The sequence below is a fragment of the Sturnira hondurensis genome, unplaced genomic scaffold (assembly GCF_014824575.4).
Source record: "Sturnira hondurensis isolate 20B ecotype Veracruz unplaced genomic scaffold, ASM1482457v3 Scaffold0022201, whole genome shotgun sequence".
Classification (NCBI taxonomy): Eukaryota; Metazoa; Chordata; class Mammalia; order Chiroptera; family Phyllostomidae; genus Sturnira; species Sturnira hondurensis.
The window spans coordinates 2,095,214-2,116,230 of NW_028094832.1; the positions used below are offsets into that span (position 1 = coordinate 2,095,214).

Genomic DNA, 21,017 nt, shown 5'->3' on the forward strand with positions numbered 1-21,017 from the left:
GGAGACAAAGAAATATGGACCAAATGAAAGAACAGATCAAAACTGCAGAAAAAGAACTAAATGAAATGGAGATAAGCAACCTATAAGATGCATAATTCCAAACACTGGTTATCAGGATGCTCCAGTTTTATAGAAACTGGGTACTTCAACAGCATAAAAAAGACCCAGGCAGAAATGAAGTTTGCATTAAGTAAAATAAAGGAAAATCTACAGGGAATCAACAATGGATGGCATAAAGCTGAAATTGAAATCGACAATCTGGAACACAAGAAAGGAAAAAGCATCCAATCAGAACAGCAGGAAGAAAAAATAATTCCAAAAAACAAGGATAGGCTTAGGAACTTCGGAGACATCTTTAAAGGTGCCAACATCCAAATCATAGGGGTGCCAGAAGGAGAAAAGAGCAAGAAATTGAAAATTTATCTGAAAAAATAATAAAAGAAAACTTTCCTAATTTGGTGAAGGAAATAGACATACAAGTCCAAGAAGCACAGTGAGTCCCAAACAAGATGGACCCCAAGAGACATCAAGACACATCATAATTAAAATGCCAAAGGTTAAAGATAAAGAGAGAATCTTAAATGCAGCAAGAGAAAAGCAGAGAGTTACCTACAAAAGATTCCCATAAGACTCAGCTGATTTCTCAAAAGAAACTATGCAGGCTAAAAGGAACTGGAAAAGTATTCAAAGTTATGAAAGTCAAGGACCTACATCCAAGATTGCTCTATCCAGCAAAGCTGTAATTTAGAATGGAAGGGCAGATAAAGTGCTTCCCAGACAAGGTAAAACTAAAGGAGTTCATCATCACCAAACCACTGTATTATGAAATTCTAGAGGGAATTATGTAAGAAAAAGAAGATCAAAATGATGAACATTAAAATGGCAATAAATTCACAACTATCAATCATCTAATCCAAATAACAAACTAAGCAAAGAAGCAGAACAGGAACAGAATCATAGATATGGAAATCATTTGAAGGGTTATCAATTGGGAAGGGGAAGGAGGAGAATGGAAGTAAAAGTGAGGAGATTAAGAAGCACAAATTGGTTAGGTACAAAATAATGGGATGCTAAGAACAGTATAGGTAACAGATCAGCCAAAGAACTTACATGAACGGTCGGTCCATGGACATGAACCAAGTCGAGGAGAAAGCTGGAGGGAATGGGAGTACCAGGTGAAGGGGGTAAAGCAGGGAATAACTGGGACAACTGTAATAGCATAATCACTAAAATGTACTTAAAAAACAAATAATTATAAACTGAGTAATAGTGAAACAGTGAATATCAAATAGAAAAACAATATATATCAACTACAGAAATAATGAGTTATATCTGAAAAAACTGTTCCTTGTTGTATGGGAGACAAATCTTTAAGTTCCATTTTGAATGATCTTACTTTGAATAATGAAGATGTCAAAATGTTTTTATATAACAAATGATATGAAAAACAAAAGTAACCTGAGTGAGAGTCATCAGCAACTATTAACTACATTTTTCTATTTTTATATCAGATTTTCCTTTATTATACTTTATTGCATAGGTGTATTTTAAGTATCTTCCAGTCTATGGCTTATGTCTTTTTTTATTAAAGAACTTTCCCTCCCTCCCTCCTCTTCCTACACATGTCCATGTGTAAGTATATACACACACATACCTATAGATAAACACCCATACACAAACATAAATACAACCTTATGTGTACATCATGCAAGTTTGCTATTATCAAATAATTTGTTAGTTTTTTGTCCTTCCTCTAAAATTTACTGTTTCCATAAGTCATTAAAAAGGCCTGGAACAACATACCCTTTCGTATTTTTTCTTCATGTTCATAAAATACACATTTAATATATAAGGACTTTTTGGTGGGGAGAAAGCCATTGTTTTCTTTTTTTAAAAGGTATCGTACAAATTGTTCTGAATCTTGTATTGCTACCTATCAGCACCTGGTGGATGAAATTTGTCTTTTAACTTTACAGTAAGCGTATGGTAGAAAAGTTTTAACCCTTTCCTACACAGCTTGTACTTTTATATATGCTGTTGAGGCACGCACTGCCCATGTTACAGACACTCCTTGTGCCACTTTTTTCCAAGTTCAATTTTTCTGTGGTCACCTCACATTTAAGTGTTTAACTGGTTTGCAACTTATTTTAGTTATGAGGTAGGGAGCACTTTTTTCCATATTCATAAGAGTTGTCCCAGCATTTTTTATTTATTGCATCTTTCTTCCTGTTTGTAATGTCACCGGTGTCATATAAGTATCTGTCTCTCTCCGACACATATGATTCTGGATCCCTTTACCGTGTTTTTATGTACCTGTCTTCTCCTTGTAATTATTATGCCATTTTAATTTCTACAGTTTTATACAATGTAAGTGCCACAATCTCATATTTCTTTTTAAAACTGTCCAGGCTGTTCTTTTCTCCACAAACATTTCAGGATCAGCTTAAGTTCCATGAACAATCCTGTTAAAATTTTGATTGTAATAGCACTGACCTTATAGATTTTGGTGAGAAGTGACACATTTTACAACTTGCGTATTCCTTCCTATGAAGCTCTCCAAATGTTTATCATCTTTTAGTCCTTCAATAAAGTTTTGATATTTTCTCTATATAGATCTTATGTACTTTTGCTAGTGTTATTTCTAGAAACAAAATTTTATGACATGCTGTTTTCCCTTCCATTTGCTTTCAAACTGCAAACTGTATTCTTTCATGTATAATGCACAGGTTTTTGTCCAAATTTTCGAGGGAAAAATAAGGATGCACCTTATACATGGGTATAATCATTACATACTAGGGATAGCATGACCCTGTGTATAATGCACACAAAAACATGGGCATGCATTATACATGCGAGCACATTATACATGGCAAAATAACATAATCATGCTTTAGTATATACTTTATAAACAGTTCAACAGTTGCATTTTTATGAGTTTTTAATCAAATCTGAAAGTCAATGATTTTACTACCAATATAATTGAACTTAGTTTTTCCAACCTATTTAGGTTCTTTTTCTATGATTTTATCTTTTCCTTACTTCTATTTCTTCATTTCCTTCATTTACTTTTTTCTTCCCCTAATGATTTTAACATCCCATTCAGTATGTATTCTATCCTTCCAGTATTTACAATGTGTCCTTCCCATATTTAACATAAACTATTCAAGAATTTTATTCATCTTTGTTATCTCAACACCCATCATAATTCCTAATACACAGAAGGTACCCAATGTTTGGTGAACCGAACTTAATTAACCTTCTAAAATGTTTTTTTCCTATTTCCAAATACGAAGCACTACTCCCATTCTGTATTTCCCCTAAGCCAACCAACAATTTTACAGTCCTTTCAGCAGTCTAAGATATAATTTTTCTGAGCCAGTATTGCATTAATACAGTTAAAGGAATAATACACTGTGGTGGGCAAAAGTACATTTATGGTTGTAATTATGTGAAACACAGAGTTCATTCTTGTATTATTATTAATTATTGTATTATTTCTTTATATTACACTCAAAGCCGACTTGTGGCCACCCCTGTATACCCTAAGCATAAAAACAAAGTTTTTCATTCATTATTTTGTCTCTGGTATTTTCCGCAAGACTTGGCTCATACTGATGGGCAAAGCTAAAATGCTCTTATATTCACCATTGACTACTAGCCCCTCCTTCCATATAACCTTTTTATACCTTGAGTGCATTTTAAGGCCCTTGTTCAACAAAAAAATCTCTTTAAATGTCTCTCCCAATTTCCTTTCCAGAATTTCTTAGTTGTTATGGATAACTTTATTCTAGGAAGTTATCCAACACTTCTTAACAGCCTTCCTTTTACAGTCTCAAGGTCATCAAATCACAATTGTCTTTCCTAAAACAAAAATTTTTTTCCTTTTTAAATTTGTCTAAGCACATGGTTCTCTATACTTAGAATCCCAAGGTGACTCATCATTTCCAAGCCACCATCCAATTCTCTTTACAGAGCAGAACTGGGCCCAGAGAAGTAGATCCCTCTGTGCACTTTCCTACCAGGCCTAGATCCCATTCCATTTCTGCATTCCAGTCCTGAATATCATCCCACCAAATTGCTCTCATGTCTAATGCTTGTACACTTCTCATTACGCCGCTTTCAAAGAAAAATATTTTGCTGATATGATGCAATTACCACAAAACTGTAATTCTAGGTCTCTGATTTGTTCCAATATTATGATTAAATTTTTTTTTTGCACAGAAATATGTGCAGTGAATTAATTCAAAATCCTGGGAAGACCTGTATACATTTTTCAAGGGCTGGTATCTAGCCAAACACTCTTCTACAGCTCTGTCCCACTCATGTGCACTGAGCAAACTGCAAGCCTCATCCATATGAAAAGCATAATATTTAGGTAGTATTATGATGAGAGTATAGTGAGACAAATTAAGTTTCTTTTCCTACATTGATTTATTTATGAAAATCTGATGCCAGGGCAGAAGCCAGGGCCTGAAGAACCTACAGGCACCAACTCTCCCACTGCTATATTGGTATCTGAATGAATTACTCCATTTGTCAAACAGTTTTTTTCTTAAGAGGACTTTGGACATTAATGCTTGATTGCTAATTGCTAGGATGTAATTTTTATTATTAATGTAGTCCATGTGATACTATATATTCCTAATCATTAGTGTAAGATGCATGCATGCTTATTTTATTCTCTAAATGTATAGATATATCTATCACCAAATGAAAGAGTTAGGAATCAGAGTATCAGAAATAAACTGTAAATCAGTGTTAGGATATAGGAAAAACATTTATCTTTAAAATAAATATATTAATTTTAATATAAAGACTGTTATTCAGGTGCCTAACATCCTTATGCTGAAGAAAATTCTGTTCTTTAAAATTTCACAAAGAAAATTGTCTTGGCCCCAAGAATAAATAATTTATGTTAAAGTGTTTTATAAAAATAAGAAATGATAGAATTAAGAGATATATTAGACTATAATAGTGGGATCTACATTAAAAAGCTGATATATATAATTGGGTCATCATTCTTAAAATGATTTATATATGTAGAAATTTAACATGGTTGAGAATAATGGTCATGTTAACTCAAGGCAATGAAAAAAGACTAGTAAATAGTTGCAGTTGCTTATAAACCTATGACTTCCTCCCAATTAAAGGAAAAAAGCAAAGTAGAAGCTAAATGAAACATAATCTATAAGGCAATTACCCAACAGAATTTGCCTGTCAAACTCTCAATTTCAATATAAACAAACAATCTCTTCTTACATGTATAAACCCAAAGGTGCATAATAATGAGGTTCACCAACATCAAGAAAGAGGAATGAAGGCGACATATATCAGGTTTCTAGAGATGCCATAACAAAAGTTACCACAAAGCAGGTGGCTAAAAACAATAGGAATTCATTCTTCCAGAGTTCTAGAGGCTAGCCCTCAGAAATCAAGGCATCGGCAGGGCCAGGTTTGCTGTGAAGGCTCCAGAGAACTTGTGCCCCACACGTTCCTCTCTCCTAGCTTCTGGTATTGCCAGGTGTCCTTGGCATTCCGTGGTTTGCAGGGACTCAGGGGTCCACTCCTACCCTGTCTTTACATGATGATCTTCCTGTATATCTGTCTCTTTTCTCCTCTTCTTGTAAGACCACCGCTCATATTAGATAAGGTCCACGTTAGTAACTTCATATTAACTTGCTTACACCCACAAAGACCCTATTTCCAAATAAGTTATAGTCACAAATATTGGGGTTAGGATTTTGACATCTTTTGGGCAACACAACTCAATCCTTAACAGGTATAGGACAATTAAAGGCCTTGCCTCCAAGGTTCCTTACCAATATACTGCTATGACCAACACTTTTCAGGTTGCAGGGCATTTAGATGATGTAGCTACTACTATTGGTAAGTTATTTATTGTGGTATAAACTATATAAAAGATAAATTCCTAATGAGACATGAACCTGGCAATTGGCAAAAGAAGCTACCTGCTATTCAAAGAAGACATTTAAAACACTGTGTTTTCCAACTTTCAAAGTATTTTTGCTTTTTATGATTAAAAAATATTCTGTATTGTATCCTTTTTGGTTTTGGCCTACTTCCCTGTTAGGGACTGAACTATGCCCCCCTACCTCACCACTCATATACTGAAGACCTTTCCCAACTTTCTTTTTCCAATTAGTTGATTCTACAAACACTAAATAAAATCTCTTAAGTTAATGCAGAGATTTCAAGTTACAAAATTATTGTTTAATATAAATCTAATACCTTTAAAAATAAAAATAATTATATAGGTAATTTCTGCATACTATAAACTATTATATGTGCTTTATACATATTTCTTACTTTATACATATTAACTTTATAACATGAATCTTAGGGTTTTTGTGAGATCATAATCATCCATTCTATAGATAACAAAATGGATATGGTTGTAAGTGACTGGTCTATGATCTAAGATTCAACATACGCAGTTTATCTCCAGTCTGCGGCTATACCCACTCTAATACACTGCTTCTCAGGTAACAGAGAAAATTACTTTTTAAGGTAAGTGACCAAATATGGTAAAAACTGAACTTGTATAAGCTGGCTACTAACAAAGGAGGACATTCATAAGTTAGTGTTATTGCTCAATTCAAAATCATTCTACGGAAACTGAGATATATATTTACTTCATACGAACAAATGTCATTTTATTGGGCATCTGGGAATCGTAACTCTAAGCAAGATTCTAATGGCACGGCCCAAGTCTGTCTTGTTTACAAATGTATAAAAGGGGACCTGCAAAAACTGGAATTATGTTTTGGAGGGCAGGCCCCACGTAGTACAGGCTTCTCCCCCCGCTACCTGAGTATTCTAGGAACCCATCTGCATCAGTGGAGCATTTAGCACTGTTGTCAAAGGCTGCATTCAGCTTCAGTGAATTTGTTTTGAAAACTTCCAAAGTGTTTGCCCACTTCATGATGGGTGATTTATGAGCCCACCTGCCCACACCACACTGAGTATTCAGCAGTCATTGACCAAAAACTGCATGACCCCCATGCTCCACCCTCCATGCTCGCCCAATTTCACCCGGAGAGACTTTTTTTTGTTTCCCTGGATAAAAAAAAAATGTCCTCAAAGGGAAACATTTTGCTGATACGAAAGAGTTGAAATAAAAAAACTGCAGAAGTACTGAAAGGTATCAAAACCAACAAATTAAAAAAAGTTTTCAGCCCTGGCTGGTGTAGCTCAGTGGATTGAGTGCCTGAGAACAAGAGGATCGCGGTTTGATTCCCAGTCAGGGCACATGCCTGGGTTGCAGGCCAGTTCCCAGCAGGGGATGCATGAGAGGCAACCATACATTAATATTTCTCTCCCTCTCTCCTTCCCTTCCCCTCTAAAGATAAATAAATAAAATCTTAAAAAGAAGTTTTCAGCAATGGAAAAAAGCATCTCAATAGGTATATTGCAGCCAATGGAGAGTACTTTAGAAGTGACTCAAGTTTAAATATGTAAAAATAAATACAAAATATTTAATAAATAAATTCCATTTTTAAGGGTCCTCCCTCATATGCTCAGGAGTGAGCATTAAGCTGGCACATAATAAGCATTCTATAATCATCCAGAGAACACACTGGGATNTGAGCGTGGGCCTGAGAACCACATGATCGAAGTTCGATTCCCAGTCAGGGCACATGCCTGGGTTGCAGGCCAGTTCCCAGCAGGGGACTCACGAGAAGCAACCATACATTAATATTTCTCTCCCTCTCTCCTTCCCTTCCCCTCTAAAGATAAATAAATAAAATCTTAAAAAGAAGTTTTCAGCAATGGAAAAAGCATCTCAATAGGTATATTGCAGCCAATGGAGAGTACTTTAGAAGTGACTCAAGTTTAAATATGTAAAAATAAATACAAAATATTTAATAAATAAATTCTGTTTTTAAGGGTCCTCCCTCATATGCTCAGGAGTGAGCATTAAGCTGGCACATAATAAGCATTCTATAATCATCCAGAGAACACACTGGGATAAAAGGGCAAAGAACTTTAGTATCTGAGGAAAAGAAATAGTAAAGATTACGTGAATCAGAGAGGAAATGTTTCTGCAAATTAGGAAACCAACACACAAATCAGTGAAGTAAGAATTCACTGATGGGAATTCTTGGGTCCAGTGAAGTATGAATCCAAATTCATAGAGTTAAACCAAGACTTGGGACTACAATTTCTATATATTTTTCTTAAACACATAAAAGTAAAATCATATTAAAATATCCATACTACATGCTTACACAACAATGTAAATGTACTGTAGACTTAAAAGTGGTTAAAATAGTAATTTTTTTAAAGATTTTATTTATTCATTTTTAGAGAGGAGGGAAGAGGGGGAAAGAAATATCAATGTGTGGTTGCCTCTTGTGCATCCCCTGCTGGGAACTGGCCTGCAACCCAGGCATGTGCCCTGACTGGGAATCGAACTGCGATCGTGTGGTTCACAGGCCTGCGCTCAATCCACTGAGCTAAACCAGCCAGGCCAAGATACTAAATTTTATGTTGTATATTTTAGCATATTTAAACAAAAAATAAAAAATCTAAATTATGAAAAAATGCAATTTAAATCACTACATATAATTTCTGTATGTCTATAAATTTCTACTAAAATAAGAAAATTTAACTACTTAAAAAGAAGACAATGTTGTAATAAAAACCTTAAGTTTAAAATATTTTACAATTGTTCAGAATGTAATGAAAAAGGTATTTATAAACTTTTCATATTTTTCTAGCTTTCTTTGCTTCAGAAGAAAAAATGTAAATAGTGTAATGATGAAACAAAGTAATTTAACTATTAAGTTAGCCCAAATCCATCATTAAGTAAAGAGAAAACTAATTAAGCTCCTGCTTATTTTACTTCAGTGTCAACAATAAAATAAGCAGTGTGGTAATTATTAGAAGTATTCACAAAGAATCCAGCTTTTTTCTCTTTCTGGTTATATGACTAATATTAGGAATGGTCATATGACTTGCTCTCGCCCATGAAAGGAGAGAAGAAGAGATACATAAGTATCTCCAGGCAGAAGCTTTAAGAGCCAATGAGAGCTTCATCGTATTCTCTTTCTTCCTCTACTACAGTGACTCCCAATATTGTAAAGACCGTTCCTCCACCAGGATTCTAAAAGATTGTAGTGAAACAGAACAGATTTCCAGCAAACCCACGTAGGTCACTCAGTCAGGAGGACTTTGAGAGTATTTGTTACAACAGCATAACCCAGACTACCCTGACTTACAGATATAAACACTGAATGTAAGAAGTTGGTTGTATACAGAAAAGAATGGTTCCTACAAAGGAGGAGGATGGAGGGACAGGCAGGGAGTGAAGGGAATTTGTCCCAACAGAACGCCTCCATCAGGGCATTTGAAAAGTCCTCCATGACACAGAACTCAGACTCGGGGGCAGAAAAAGTTTTCTGACTGGGGACAGATTCCCAGAGCTGAGGACAGGCTCCACTCCCCCCTCCCCTCCCGACCTGTAGCCAGGTGCTAAGGAAAAGCAGGCTATTCCAAACGCCATGTCTCTCCTTCCTGCCATGTGAGGAAACCTGAACTTTAGTCGCCAGAGAATAAACCAAGGTTCACCCAGGAGGCACCAGGGCCTTTTCTTGGCATTTTAAATCCAAGAGCTGCCATACAAGTTTGTAGTCATCTTAGAAAATTTCATCCAAAGGTGATCTTCAAGGACCAGGTACTCATGCTATAGTATTTTGTTTATTGTTGCCTTAATGAAGGTCAAGCAGAAGCTGAATTCTGAACTGGACAACCTAGGTTCTGCTGGTCAGCCAGGTTTTGCTTACAAGTGTGCTCAGCAGCTAGCATTAAGCCAGCACACAATAAGCGTTCTCTAATTATAAAATAAATGGGCATGGGGCAGCAATCAAACCTGGGAACCCCATCAGTTCATCTCATGTGTAACTTTTAGGACCAGGACACACAACTGTGCCGGCTGTGCCCCGGATGACGGCACACAAACAAGGAGAGGTGTGGGAGATTCTGGGAGGCTGCGTCCACCAAGAAGGGCCACTTCTTCATACTCAACGCAAAAGCTCCTTCTCTTGGTCAAGAAATGTGCCTATAGGCACCTTATAGACTAGCTCAGGGTTCCTCACCCATGTTTACCAAAACTTTTCTGATACCATCCTTAGAGGTGCTGCAGGGCCTTACTCCAGACTTGACCATTATTAATTCCTGACTCTGAGACTCCTTGAGGTTTGACCCTCTCCATGACAATATACCATGATAACCTGCAGTGTATTTGTTCATGAACTTGGACTACATACTATCACATTTCTATGTCCCAGTGAGGAATATATACATGCCATTAGCAAACAAGGTATCAGTATTCTCCTGCTGGAATCCTACATTCTGGCAGAATCTGTACAGTGAGTGGTAGCTTTAAGAGAACTTCCACAAAAGAACATCAGCACCCCCATGTTCATTGCAGCATTATTTACAATCACCGAGACATGGAAGTAGCCCAAGTGTCCATCAGTAGATGTGTGGATAAAACAACTATGGGACATTTACATGATGGACTACTACTCAGCTGTAAAAAAGAAAAAAAAAACTACCATTTGCAACAGTATGGATGGACCTGGAGAACATTATGCTAAGTGAAACAAGCTAGTCATAGAAAGATGAATCCCATGATTTCAGTCATATGTGGAATCTAATGAACAAACTGAACTAACAAGTAAAACGAAGACAGACTCAGAGAGCAGTATGATGCTAACCAGGGGAGGGAGGGGCTTAGTGGGTAGAGGGACCGAGCAAAAAGAAAAAAGGACTCTTGAACACAGACAACAGTGTGGTGATTACAGTGGGGAGGGGGATATAAGGAGATTAAATGGTAGTGAAAAATACACTTAAAAATTAAAATAAATAAAAAGAACTTCTATAGTACTTTACTAATCAAATGACATCATTTTGATGTACTGTAGGTCACAGTTTCCTAACTTGGACAGTACTATTATTTCGGGCTTGGTGACTCTTTGTAACAGGGCACTGTTTGTGCATCGCAACACGTCTGGCAGCATCCCCAGTCTTTGTTCACTAGACCTCAGGAGCACTGCTCATGCCCACCCCCACTTGTGACAACAAAAAATACCTCATGCAGACATTGTCACATGCCCTCCGGGGGATAAAACCAAGCCAGGATGACATCCACTCTGCCAGGTCTACTTTCATTTGCAGCAGATGGTATGAGACTGACAACAAAGGTACGTGCCCGGCACTAAGATGCCCACCACTGTCTCCTCCTGCTCCATGGCATTTGAGACTGATGTAGGCTCCCCCTGAGATCCCACTGGCTAGCAGACTGAGGAACTCTGCCCTGCAAGGTGAGAGCCTGGCTCTATTCCCAGTAGGTAGCAAAGAACTGAACCTTAACTTTGTGCTTACTCTTCCTCCCTAATCTCACCCCTCCCTCTTTCCATTAACTCTTCCTTCACCTCTGTCCCTCCTTTAGAAGTAACACCATGATTCTACTAAAGCCATTAGGTGACTTACCTTCTCAGACAAGATGTAGCCCAAGAACAAACTTTGCTGCTGACCCCCTGCCAGCTCTGGTCTCTGTCCCCCATGCAATAAAGACATGCCTTGTCAACAACAAGTTGAACTTCTATATTCCAAGTAGCCTAGTTTGCATACTTTGAAGGCCACTGTGGGCAGAAGTGCAGACTCTTAAAGAGACTGACCTGGTCATATAACCTCAACAGACTGACACTTATCAAAGCAGAACCATGGTCTGATGCCTATCTTCCAACAAACATGCACAAAGACACTTATTCCATTGCATTTAGACACCAGCTAGACCCAGATTTTTTTTATATATATAGATATAACACATACTCATATACAGACATATACACATATATACATATCATATATATACCGAAAAGTAAGTCTCCCAAGCAATGGGAGACAGGAAGATGACTATATTCCTACTCATATTTCACTCAAAAGTAAGTTCCATATAAATCAAAGACTAAGCATGGCAACTACAACTGTAAGAGTACTATAAGTATGGAAGAATGTTTAATAAAATTGGGATGTAATATGCCTTTCCAATGAAAGCACAAACACACATCACATGAGAGATTTCTGTGATCAAGCTGTTCCACTCTACAAGTATCTTACAGATATATTCATTGGTGTGGACAGACATATATGTAACATAATATTACAACACAGCAAAACGAATAACAGACAGAAAATGACATAAATGCCCATTAATAACAAAGACTGACTGAACAAATTATGGCATTTTCATACAATAGAGTATCATGCATTTATGGAAATGACTAAGGAAGGTTTAAAAGTGTCAATATGAAATAATATATCAAATAAAGTTACAGAGAAAATATGTAATGCCTTCTCTTTTATGCAAAAAGTGTTATACAGAAATTTTGCTTATATACACAAACCGCAAATATTTCTAAAAGGACACAAAAGAAATTTATGTGGTTGCCTCTGGAGAGGAAGATGGATCTGAAAAGGAAGAAAACTTACTTTTCTCTGGACATCCTTAGAAGTTCTGAATTATTTTTAGGATAAAGTCCATCACAAAATAATAATATCGGAGAACAAAATCCACAGAAAATATTTCAAAACAGAATAGCAAACATATATATATATATATGTATTGATATGTTTATATATATATATATACACACACACACACACATACACACACACATATGAAAACCAAGAGATTCTCACCTTTCTCTGCAAAATTTAAGTGAATGAAGTATGGCAGGTCTCTTTTGACGCAAATTCCATAAATGTAAGGTGTCATCAGCCAAGGCACTCACAAGAGCTCCCTTAAAAACAAGGTACAATATATTTTATATGGAATACAATTTACAAATATTGTAGTATTGTTATATAAAATGTTACTATGGGAGAAGCTGGAGGGAAAAATGCACAGGACCTCTTTATTTTGAAACTAACTGCTAGTCTTAATTATTTCAAAATACCAAAGATTTTTAAAAAGGAAAAAAAAATCCGAGTCCTCATATATGGGACTGACAACCTTTTTTTAACACTCCATGCAACTCTATGGAGAATACTAAAATTTAAAAAAAAGCGTCCTCTTATCCCGAAAAACCTACACCATTGCATGTTATTTGGATCCTAATTTTGCTGAATATTTTCCTTGTATCATCTTTAACTCTTTACACTCATGATGCTTTTAATCCTTTGATATGAACAAAATATTTATCAAAAGCCAGAGGTAGTGAGTATTTTCTTTCTCTCATATACATTTAAGAATTTAAGGGAAAAATAATGTCCACAATTATCCCCACATATAAGAATCACAAAGCCATTTCTGAAGTAATTTCTCTTTCTTCCTTTTATAACCAGCTTTTCCTGCCTGTCACTAGTTATAGTAAGCATCTATTTTCAGAGCTGATCATACTTTTTAAAACCTGTGAACATACTGTTTACTCTGCTGATAAAATGAGGTTTCTCTAAATCCTTCTAAACTACACTCTACCAAACAAAAAAAAAGGTATCATCAATTACTTCAACCAATAAGAGACACAACAAGAACTTGGGACAATAATCAGTTTCTAAGAGATTTTGGTTTCCTGGTTGTGTTTCAAAACCCATTTGAGAAGAACATTTTGTTATTTATAATAAATTCCACCTTTAAAAACATTTTAATATGGATTTTTATATGTTTTATAACTTTCAATATCACTGAAAAAAATTTAAATGCAGCACCCTCTACCAAAACGATTTAGCTTATACCATTCCATTTGCAACACTGTTTTGAGAAGCATCATCTTTATAACTGTCCAAAGTGATGCCTTATGGTGAATTACTATTATCTCTGAACTGTAAGAAATTAGTTTTTTGTTTACATATTTCAACATGAATGAATGCAAGAAATCTTAGAGACGAGACGTGGCTCTATGTCAGACCTATGCAGGAGAGATTAAAGCAATCCACTGACCTCATTAATCAGGAACTGGAGCTGGATTACTGCGGCTCCACTGTCATGCTGGCAATAACATTCCACTCCTGGACGACCAAAGCTGTCAGTAATTCCATTAAGGAGTTTATGGTATGTGTGGGATTTTTATAGAAATTTGTTAAATACTTTTTTAAGATTTTATTTATTTATTTTTAGAGGGGAAGGGAAGGAGAGAGGAGAGAAATAACAGTGTATGGTTGCCTCTCGTGAGTCCCATGCTGACAACTGGCCTGCAACCCAGGCATGTGCCCTGACTAGGAATCGAACTGCGATTGTGTGGTTCGCAGACCTGCGCTCAATCCACTGAGCTACACGAGCCAGGGCTGAAATTTGGTAAATACTATAACAGACTCATAAATAGTCCAATGATCTGAGAGTCAACACATGCTACTTACTGAGGTCTACATTTAGGGCTAGGTTTATTACACACCAATCTAAGCAGGTAGTCTCTGTTGAAAATTAGAATGTTCAATCACTACAGATCTAAAAGAAGTAAGACGGTATTAGGAAAAAAGGATTTAAAACAGCAATAAACAAAAAGAAAATAACATATATTTATAAAACTTCACTCTGACCCACATTTTTTTCTCTCACTTAAAATAAAAAGATGAGGAATCTGAAAAGCAGGCAAATGTTATTTTGGAATATTGCTCTTAAATAATCCTTTTTCAGAAATTTTTCATTCCTGTAGGGTCATTTTAAAATAGTTTACACTAAAAATATAATGAAGAGCCATGTAACTATGTGGCATTATGTTATCTCACCAATGACGATGTCAATTTTTACGACAGGCTTAAATAGAGATTAAAATGCAAATTTCTATGAATTTGTATATAATAACAGTAAACACAAAGCATTTTGTTCTTAGGCATTATATAAACATGTTATACTTTAACTTAATTCTTAAAACCCATGAAGAATATATAATTTCTCCTCATATAAACAGATAAAAAATTACAGCACAGAGAAATTAAGTAACTTACCCCAAGTCACACAATTAGAAAATAGCACAGTCCACGGCCATACCACCCTGAATGCACCCGATCTCATCTGGTCTCGGAAGCTAAGTAGGGTCCGGCCTGGTTAGTACTTGGATGGGAGAAAATAGCACAGATAGAATCTGAATAACATTCTAGCTCCGAAGTCTACACTCTTAATTACTAAGGTATGGTGAGTAAAGAACAAATAAGAAGAAAAACACTTATAGAACTTATATGCCAGCTACTGTTATATGTTTTCAACCTTTATAAACTTGAAATGAGATGTTAGACAATTTAATATGCTGCTTTAATAATCTACTTTTCACTACTCAATAAATATTAACACAAAATAAAAAACTAAACATAAAATAAAATTTTATGGGATTTAATAAAATGACAGCGCTCTATGTAAATTCATACTCAGGTATATAGATTATTTCTACATTCCATTTACACATGTCTTAGGGTTCTTCTTAATTAAAAATAATTGCAACAAAAATTAAATTCCTATTCTCTAGCCATTTTTTTTCTTTTTGACTTCTAAAAATATTTCTAGGTGGTATTTATATTCAATGGATTTTTTCATTTTATTACTATCCATTAACTCTTCTATTATTTTATAAAGTCACGGACTAATTAAACATATTTAGCCAACAGCACCCACTCTTCAAGCACCTTGAATTGATTACTATTATCATCGATAGTAGTATATTTGCTACAGAAATTGCCCAAATGCAACTATGGGAAACTAGATTTCAAATTGCTACTATGGGCACCTGGTGGTGCCACATTATACAGGAGTAGGATAAGGAAAGAAATGTCTTTCCATTTCTGTTCATTCATTTTTCTCAGATGACAGCAAAGACTTTGCCCTTTCATTCAGTAAAATGTGTCAATTCAAATCTTCCCAGATAAATTACTCCTCCCGGTACCAATTAGAACATTCTCTTATTCCCATTTTATATGACTAGTGTAAAATTTCTCTTACATGACTAGATCAGGACTGGTAACTAAGGACATAAAAAATGTGAGCTATTGTGGAGAATCATTAAAATTCTCCTTCCTTACATGCTATTGAAATAAAACACAATTTTGCTAACCTTAGATATTAGCCAAAGACGTTTTCTTTAAGTGTGGCTCTATTAACTAGAGTTCAGCATTGTTTTCCTTGAATAGAAAAGATAACCATTACCACCCAGTACAAGATTTATAATTAATTTTTCAAGTGGAACTTTACAGATACTGGCAATGCAATCTAAGTACAGCATTCATATAGTTTTATTATTTCTTTTCCAATCGCCTACTGTTATTTTATCCACATAACATCAGAAAGGAAATTTTAAGTGACTGACCTTCATGAAGTTTTTCCAAAGTATTCAGTGTAGGTTTTCACATACTAAAAACCCTCTCTTTTTACATTCCTACTTTATCAATTTATATGTTATTAATTATTTCACTTAAAATCAAATATAAAATGCAAACAGATTTGGGAACAAACAAAACTGATGGCCGGTAAACAAAGGGCAAGCAAACAGTTGCAACTTTGGGCCTTGTGGGAAATAGCCCACAAGTCTTGAAACTTTAGCAGGTTGTGGGCATCAATCAGTATTTTAGTCAAAGACAGTGAAAAGTGTCCGTAAAATCCATAAACCTAGTTACATGGAGGTCAGGGAAAGTTTTATGCTTACTTTACATATGGCACTATTCCAGACAAAACTGTACTTTTTAATGAGATTAATATAAATATGGCCATTTATTTCTAGCTAACACGATAAATCTATTTTCTTAATATAAGAAATACTTATTGAGTATCTACTGTATGGCTTAAATACATAAGCACAAACATACACGCAGAGTCAAATTCCTAACTTACTTTATTTTAAAATGGGAGATTAAACATAGAGGAAGCATGTACAATCAGTATTTTCACCTGGGTAGATAATAATAAAGTTGGACTAGTCTAATAGTATAAAATTAGACCAAATGTAACTCTCAGTAGCAAGTAAACACTATAAAACCAATTAGGCATAGACAATATGCCAATCAAATATTTTCTCTAGATTCAGGTTTCATATTAGCAAAGGTAATGAATACCTATTAACATCAATAATGAAGCACTACCACTCTGCAGAATAAGCAAAAAAAGCTAGAGTACTCCACAAATTCCAGTTGAAACTTTCAGACAGCCTCCTTACAAAATCTTCACGTGTAAAACGACCATCCAAAAAACATTTTAGAGACTATAACTATGTGAGAGGCACAGTTCTTAGCAAAGTTAAATAAGACATTAAAGTGAAAAAAACACCTTACGCTCAAAAAGCTCACAAATCAAATACTATATATTAGAATAAAGGACAAAACCACATTATCCCCTCCATGAACACAGAAAAAAGTCTTTGACAAAATCCAACACTATTTGATGATAAAATACTTAATGAGAAGAGTACTTCTTCAACCTGACAAAGGGCATCTCTGAACAGCCCACAGCTTAGTATCATACTCAGTGCTGAAAGACTGAATGCTTTCCAGCCTGGGAAAAAGAAAGGCCTTGTCCGCTCTTTCCATTTCTAGTCAACTTATACAGGATGTTCTAGCCAGGGAAAAAAGGAAAGAAACACAAAGTATCTAGGCTGGAAAGAAAGAAGTAAAACATCTCCATTCACAGATGACATGATCTTGTATGTGGAAAATTCTAAGGAACCCACTTAAAAAGTTTTAGAATGAATACATGAGTTCAGCAAGCTTTGCACAAGATCAATATACAAAAATCAATTGTACTTCTGTACACTGACAATAAACAAGCTGAAAAATGAAATTAAGAAAATAATTAAATTTACAGTAACATCACAAAAAATATTTAGGAATAAATTTATCCAAAGAAGTGCAAGAATTGTACATTGAAAACTACAAAACACTATTGAACAAAGATCTAAACAAATGTTAAGACATCCTATATTTATGCAGCAAAAGACTAAATAATGTAAAGATGGCAATATTCACCACTGATTACAGAAATAAGGCAATCTCTACCTGAATCTGAGTCCCAGCTTTTTCCAGAAAGTGACAAGCTGATCCTGAAATTCATAGGGAAATAAAAGTGACCCAGAATAGTAGAAATAATCTTGACAAAAAAAAAACAAACTTGGAGGACTCATACTTCCTTAATTTCAAAACATACTGCAATGTTATAATAATCAAGACATGTGGTTTTAGCATTAAGGTTAGATATACAGAGCAATGGAATGAACTGAAAGCCCAGAAACAAACACTGGTCATATGATCAGCTGACTAATAACAATATCAACATCACTCAATGAAGAAAGAATAGTCTTTTCAACAAATAGTGCTGGGACAACTGGATATCTACAGAAAAAGAATAAATCTGGATCCCTAGCTTACACTATAAACAAATATTAGCTTATAGTGGAATAGAGACCTAAGGTATACAGATATAAAACCCTTGTAAGTACACATAAGAGTGAACCTTTGTGACCTCAAATAACAACATGGTTTCTCACATAAAACACCAAAAGCACAAGCAACAAAAGAAAAAGTTAAGAAATTAAACTTCATCAAAATCAAGAACATTTGTGCTTCAAAGGACATCATCAAGAAAGTTAAAAGACAATCCACAGAAAATATCTATGAATTACATATTTGATAAGTATTTAATATCCAGCATATATAAAGAGCTTTTACAACTGAACAACAAAAAGACGATCCAATTTAAAAATGGGGAAAGGATATGAATCGACATTTCTCCAAAGATATACACATACACCAAAACAGTACATGAAAAGATGAAAAACATTAGTCACTAGGGATATGTGAATAAAAACCACAGTGAGATACCATTTCACATTCTCTAGAATGGCTATATTAAAAAAGACAGTATCAACAGTTGGTGAGAACAGAGAGAAATCAGAATGCTCAATTATTGTTGGCAGGGCTGTAAAATGGTGCAGCCACTGTGGAAACCAGGTTGGTAATTCCTCTATACTAAACAGTTACCGCATGACTCAGCAATCCCACTCCTAGGAATATAGAAAAAAGGAACAATAACACACGGACACAAAACTTCTACACAGATGTCCACAGCAGCTTATTCACAATAGCCAAAAATGAGGAAAACAAAATGTCCACACGCGATGGCTGAATAAATAATATGCAGTCTATTTATACAATGGAATATTCAGCCATAAAAAGAAACAAACTACCAATACATGCAACAATATGGACAAAACTTGGAAACATCATGCAAAGTAAAAGCCAGTCATTAAAAACTACATATTGTTTGACTACATGTATATGAAATGCCCAGAATAGACAAATCCACAGAAACAGGCAGCTGGAGAAGGTAATAGGGGGGTGACTGCTAATGGATATGGGGTTTCTTAGTGGGATAGTGAAAACGTTCTGAAATCAAAGTTTTGATAACTGCATAACTGACTATAAAGAAAAGCACTGAAGTATATTCTTTAAAAGGGTGAATTTATTGGTATGTAAAAATCTCAATAAAAATATTTAAAAAACAAAAAATCAGCTTCTATGAATGATAAATAATAACATATAAACAAGCAAAAATAAAGACTGAATTTAAGGCAAAAAATGATTGCACTTGGAAAATAAAAAATACATACAATATAAAGGATTACTTTAGATGTTAACACTTAAGAATAGAAATAAGAAAAGTTATCAAAGAAATAACAAAAAATGTATGTTACTTAGCATCTAAATAATATGAGTCTTCAAATGGAAATACCCTGAAGCCCCACATCTAAATAATCCCTCTACAACCTTGTCACGTGAACACTTGAAAAGACACTCCAGAGGCTCCCAAGAAAAAACAACAAACTAAAGGTCACCAGCAAAGTAAAGACAATCGAAGGCAATGAAGCAATGCCCTCAGAGTTGAGATAAAGCAGTTTCAATTTACAACTCTATAGTCAATCAAACCACTCAAAAAGTGTAATGGAAGACTTTTTAGACATGCAAGACCTCAGACATCTTATCACTGTGTTAGGACACCACTAAAGTTTGTGTTCTGATTAACCAGAAGAGGAAATATTTAAACAAACAAAGAAACCAATAACATAGGGTCTTGGAAATAAAGAAATCAACCCAGTAAAAAAAAAAGATGAAGGAAAAGTCCAGCATAGTAAGGCAGCGGACATAAAGAGCTAAACAGCCCCTGTCCAGATTGAAGTGGGACAGTTGGGGGTTTAAGGAAGGACAACAGAGATGGAACTCGCTCCTGGAGAAGCCTGAGGAATTTCAGCAGGAGATGAAAGCAGCCCCTGAGTCTAGGCTGGGAAGATGGGCAGAGGAAGACAACCATACAAGAAAAGAACTGTACTCATAGCATACTACTTGCCTGCGGAATGAAAAAGAATCATCATCATAATAATCATAAAAACGTCCTAATATATTTTAACTTTTAGAATCAAACAAAAAGTTTACATTGACTCCATGTTTTCCCACCTTGTAGCTCCATGACAACTGATGGGAAAGGAGGAAGGAAAAAGAAGTCAGGTTAATATTTTTATTTTACAAAGTGGAAAGCCAAGGGCTAGTATGCATAGTTGATGGAGGAAATGCAAAGAATTGACCATCATAGTCATGGGAAGTTACAAATGCAGACAGAAAAAGTAAGGATAGCGACATGATTATATTGAGAGGGGAGACATGAATCAAATACTCATTTTTCAAGGCAGGAAGTCAAAAGATAATTTCTGGGGTTGATGATTTAAAAAACAATGGCAAAGCATTTTCTTTATAGAGTCTGCAACATGAATAGAAACTGGAAATGGTTCCCACTGCAGAGGAGGGGAAGGCACGGGCCACCAGGGCACATATTGTTACTTTGCTTCCTGACCCCCTCTACACCATTTACCTGTAAACATTATCATTACAAATTTAGTTCATTTTAATGAAATTCTAAAGTGGAGAAAAGTAATAGTACAGAATCAGACAGACCACTAGAAGTAATCTAATAATCTATTACTTCTATCTGAACTAGCTTCTAATCAACTGGATAGGCATATGCT

The 21,017-nt window shown here is 35.2% G+C and overlaps 1 protein-coding gene across 4 annotated transcripts in view; it reads right to left on the reverse strand.

Annotated features, from left to right (window-relative positions):
• STXBP5 (syntaxin binding protein 5) overlaps positions 1–21,017 on the reverse strand; it is a 131,692-nt gene that overhangs the window by 94,859 nt on the left and 15,816 nt on the right. For all 4 annotated transcript variants that reach the window (XM_037034862.1, XM_037034861.1, XM_037034860.1 and 1 more), the window contains exons 3-4: positions 13,970–14,051; positions 12,730–12,830 (exon numbers count right to left, since the gene is read on the reverse strand). In XM_037034862.1, the coding sequence (XP_036890757.1) occupies positions 12,730–12,830; positions 13,970–14,051 (183 nt within the window). The remainder of the gene's footprint in view (positions 1–12,729; positions 12,831–13,969; positions 14,052–21,017) is intronic.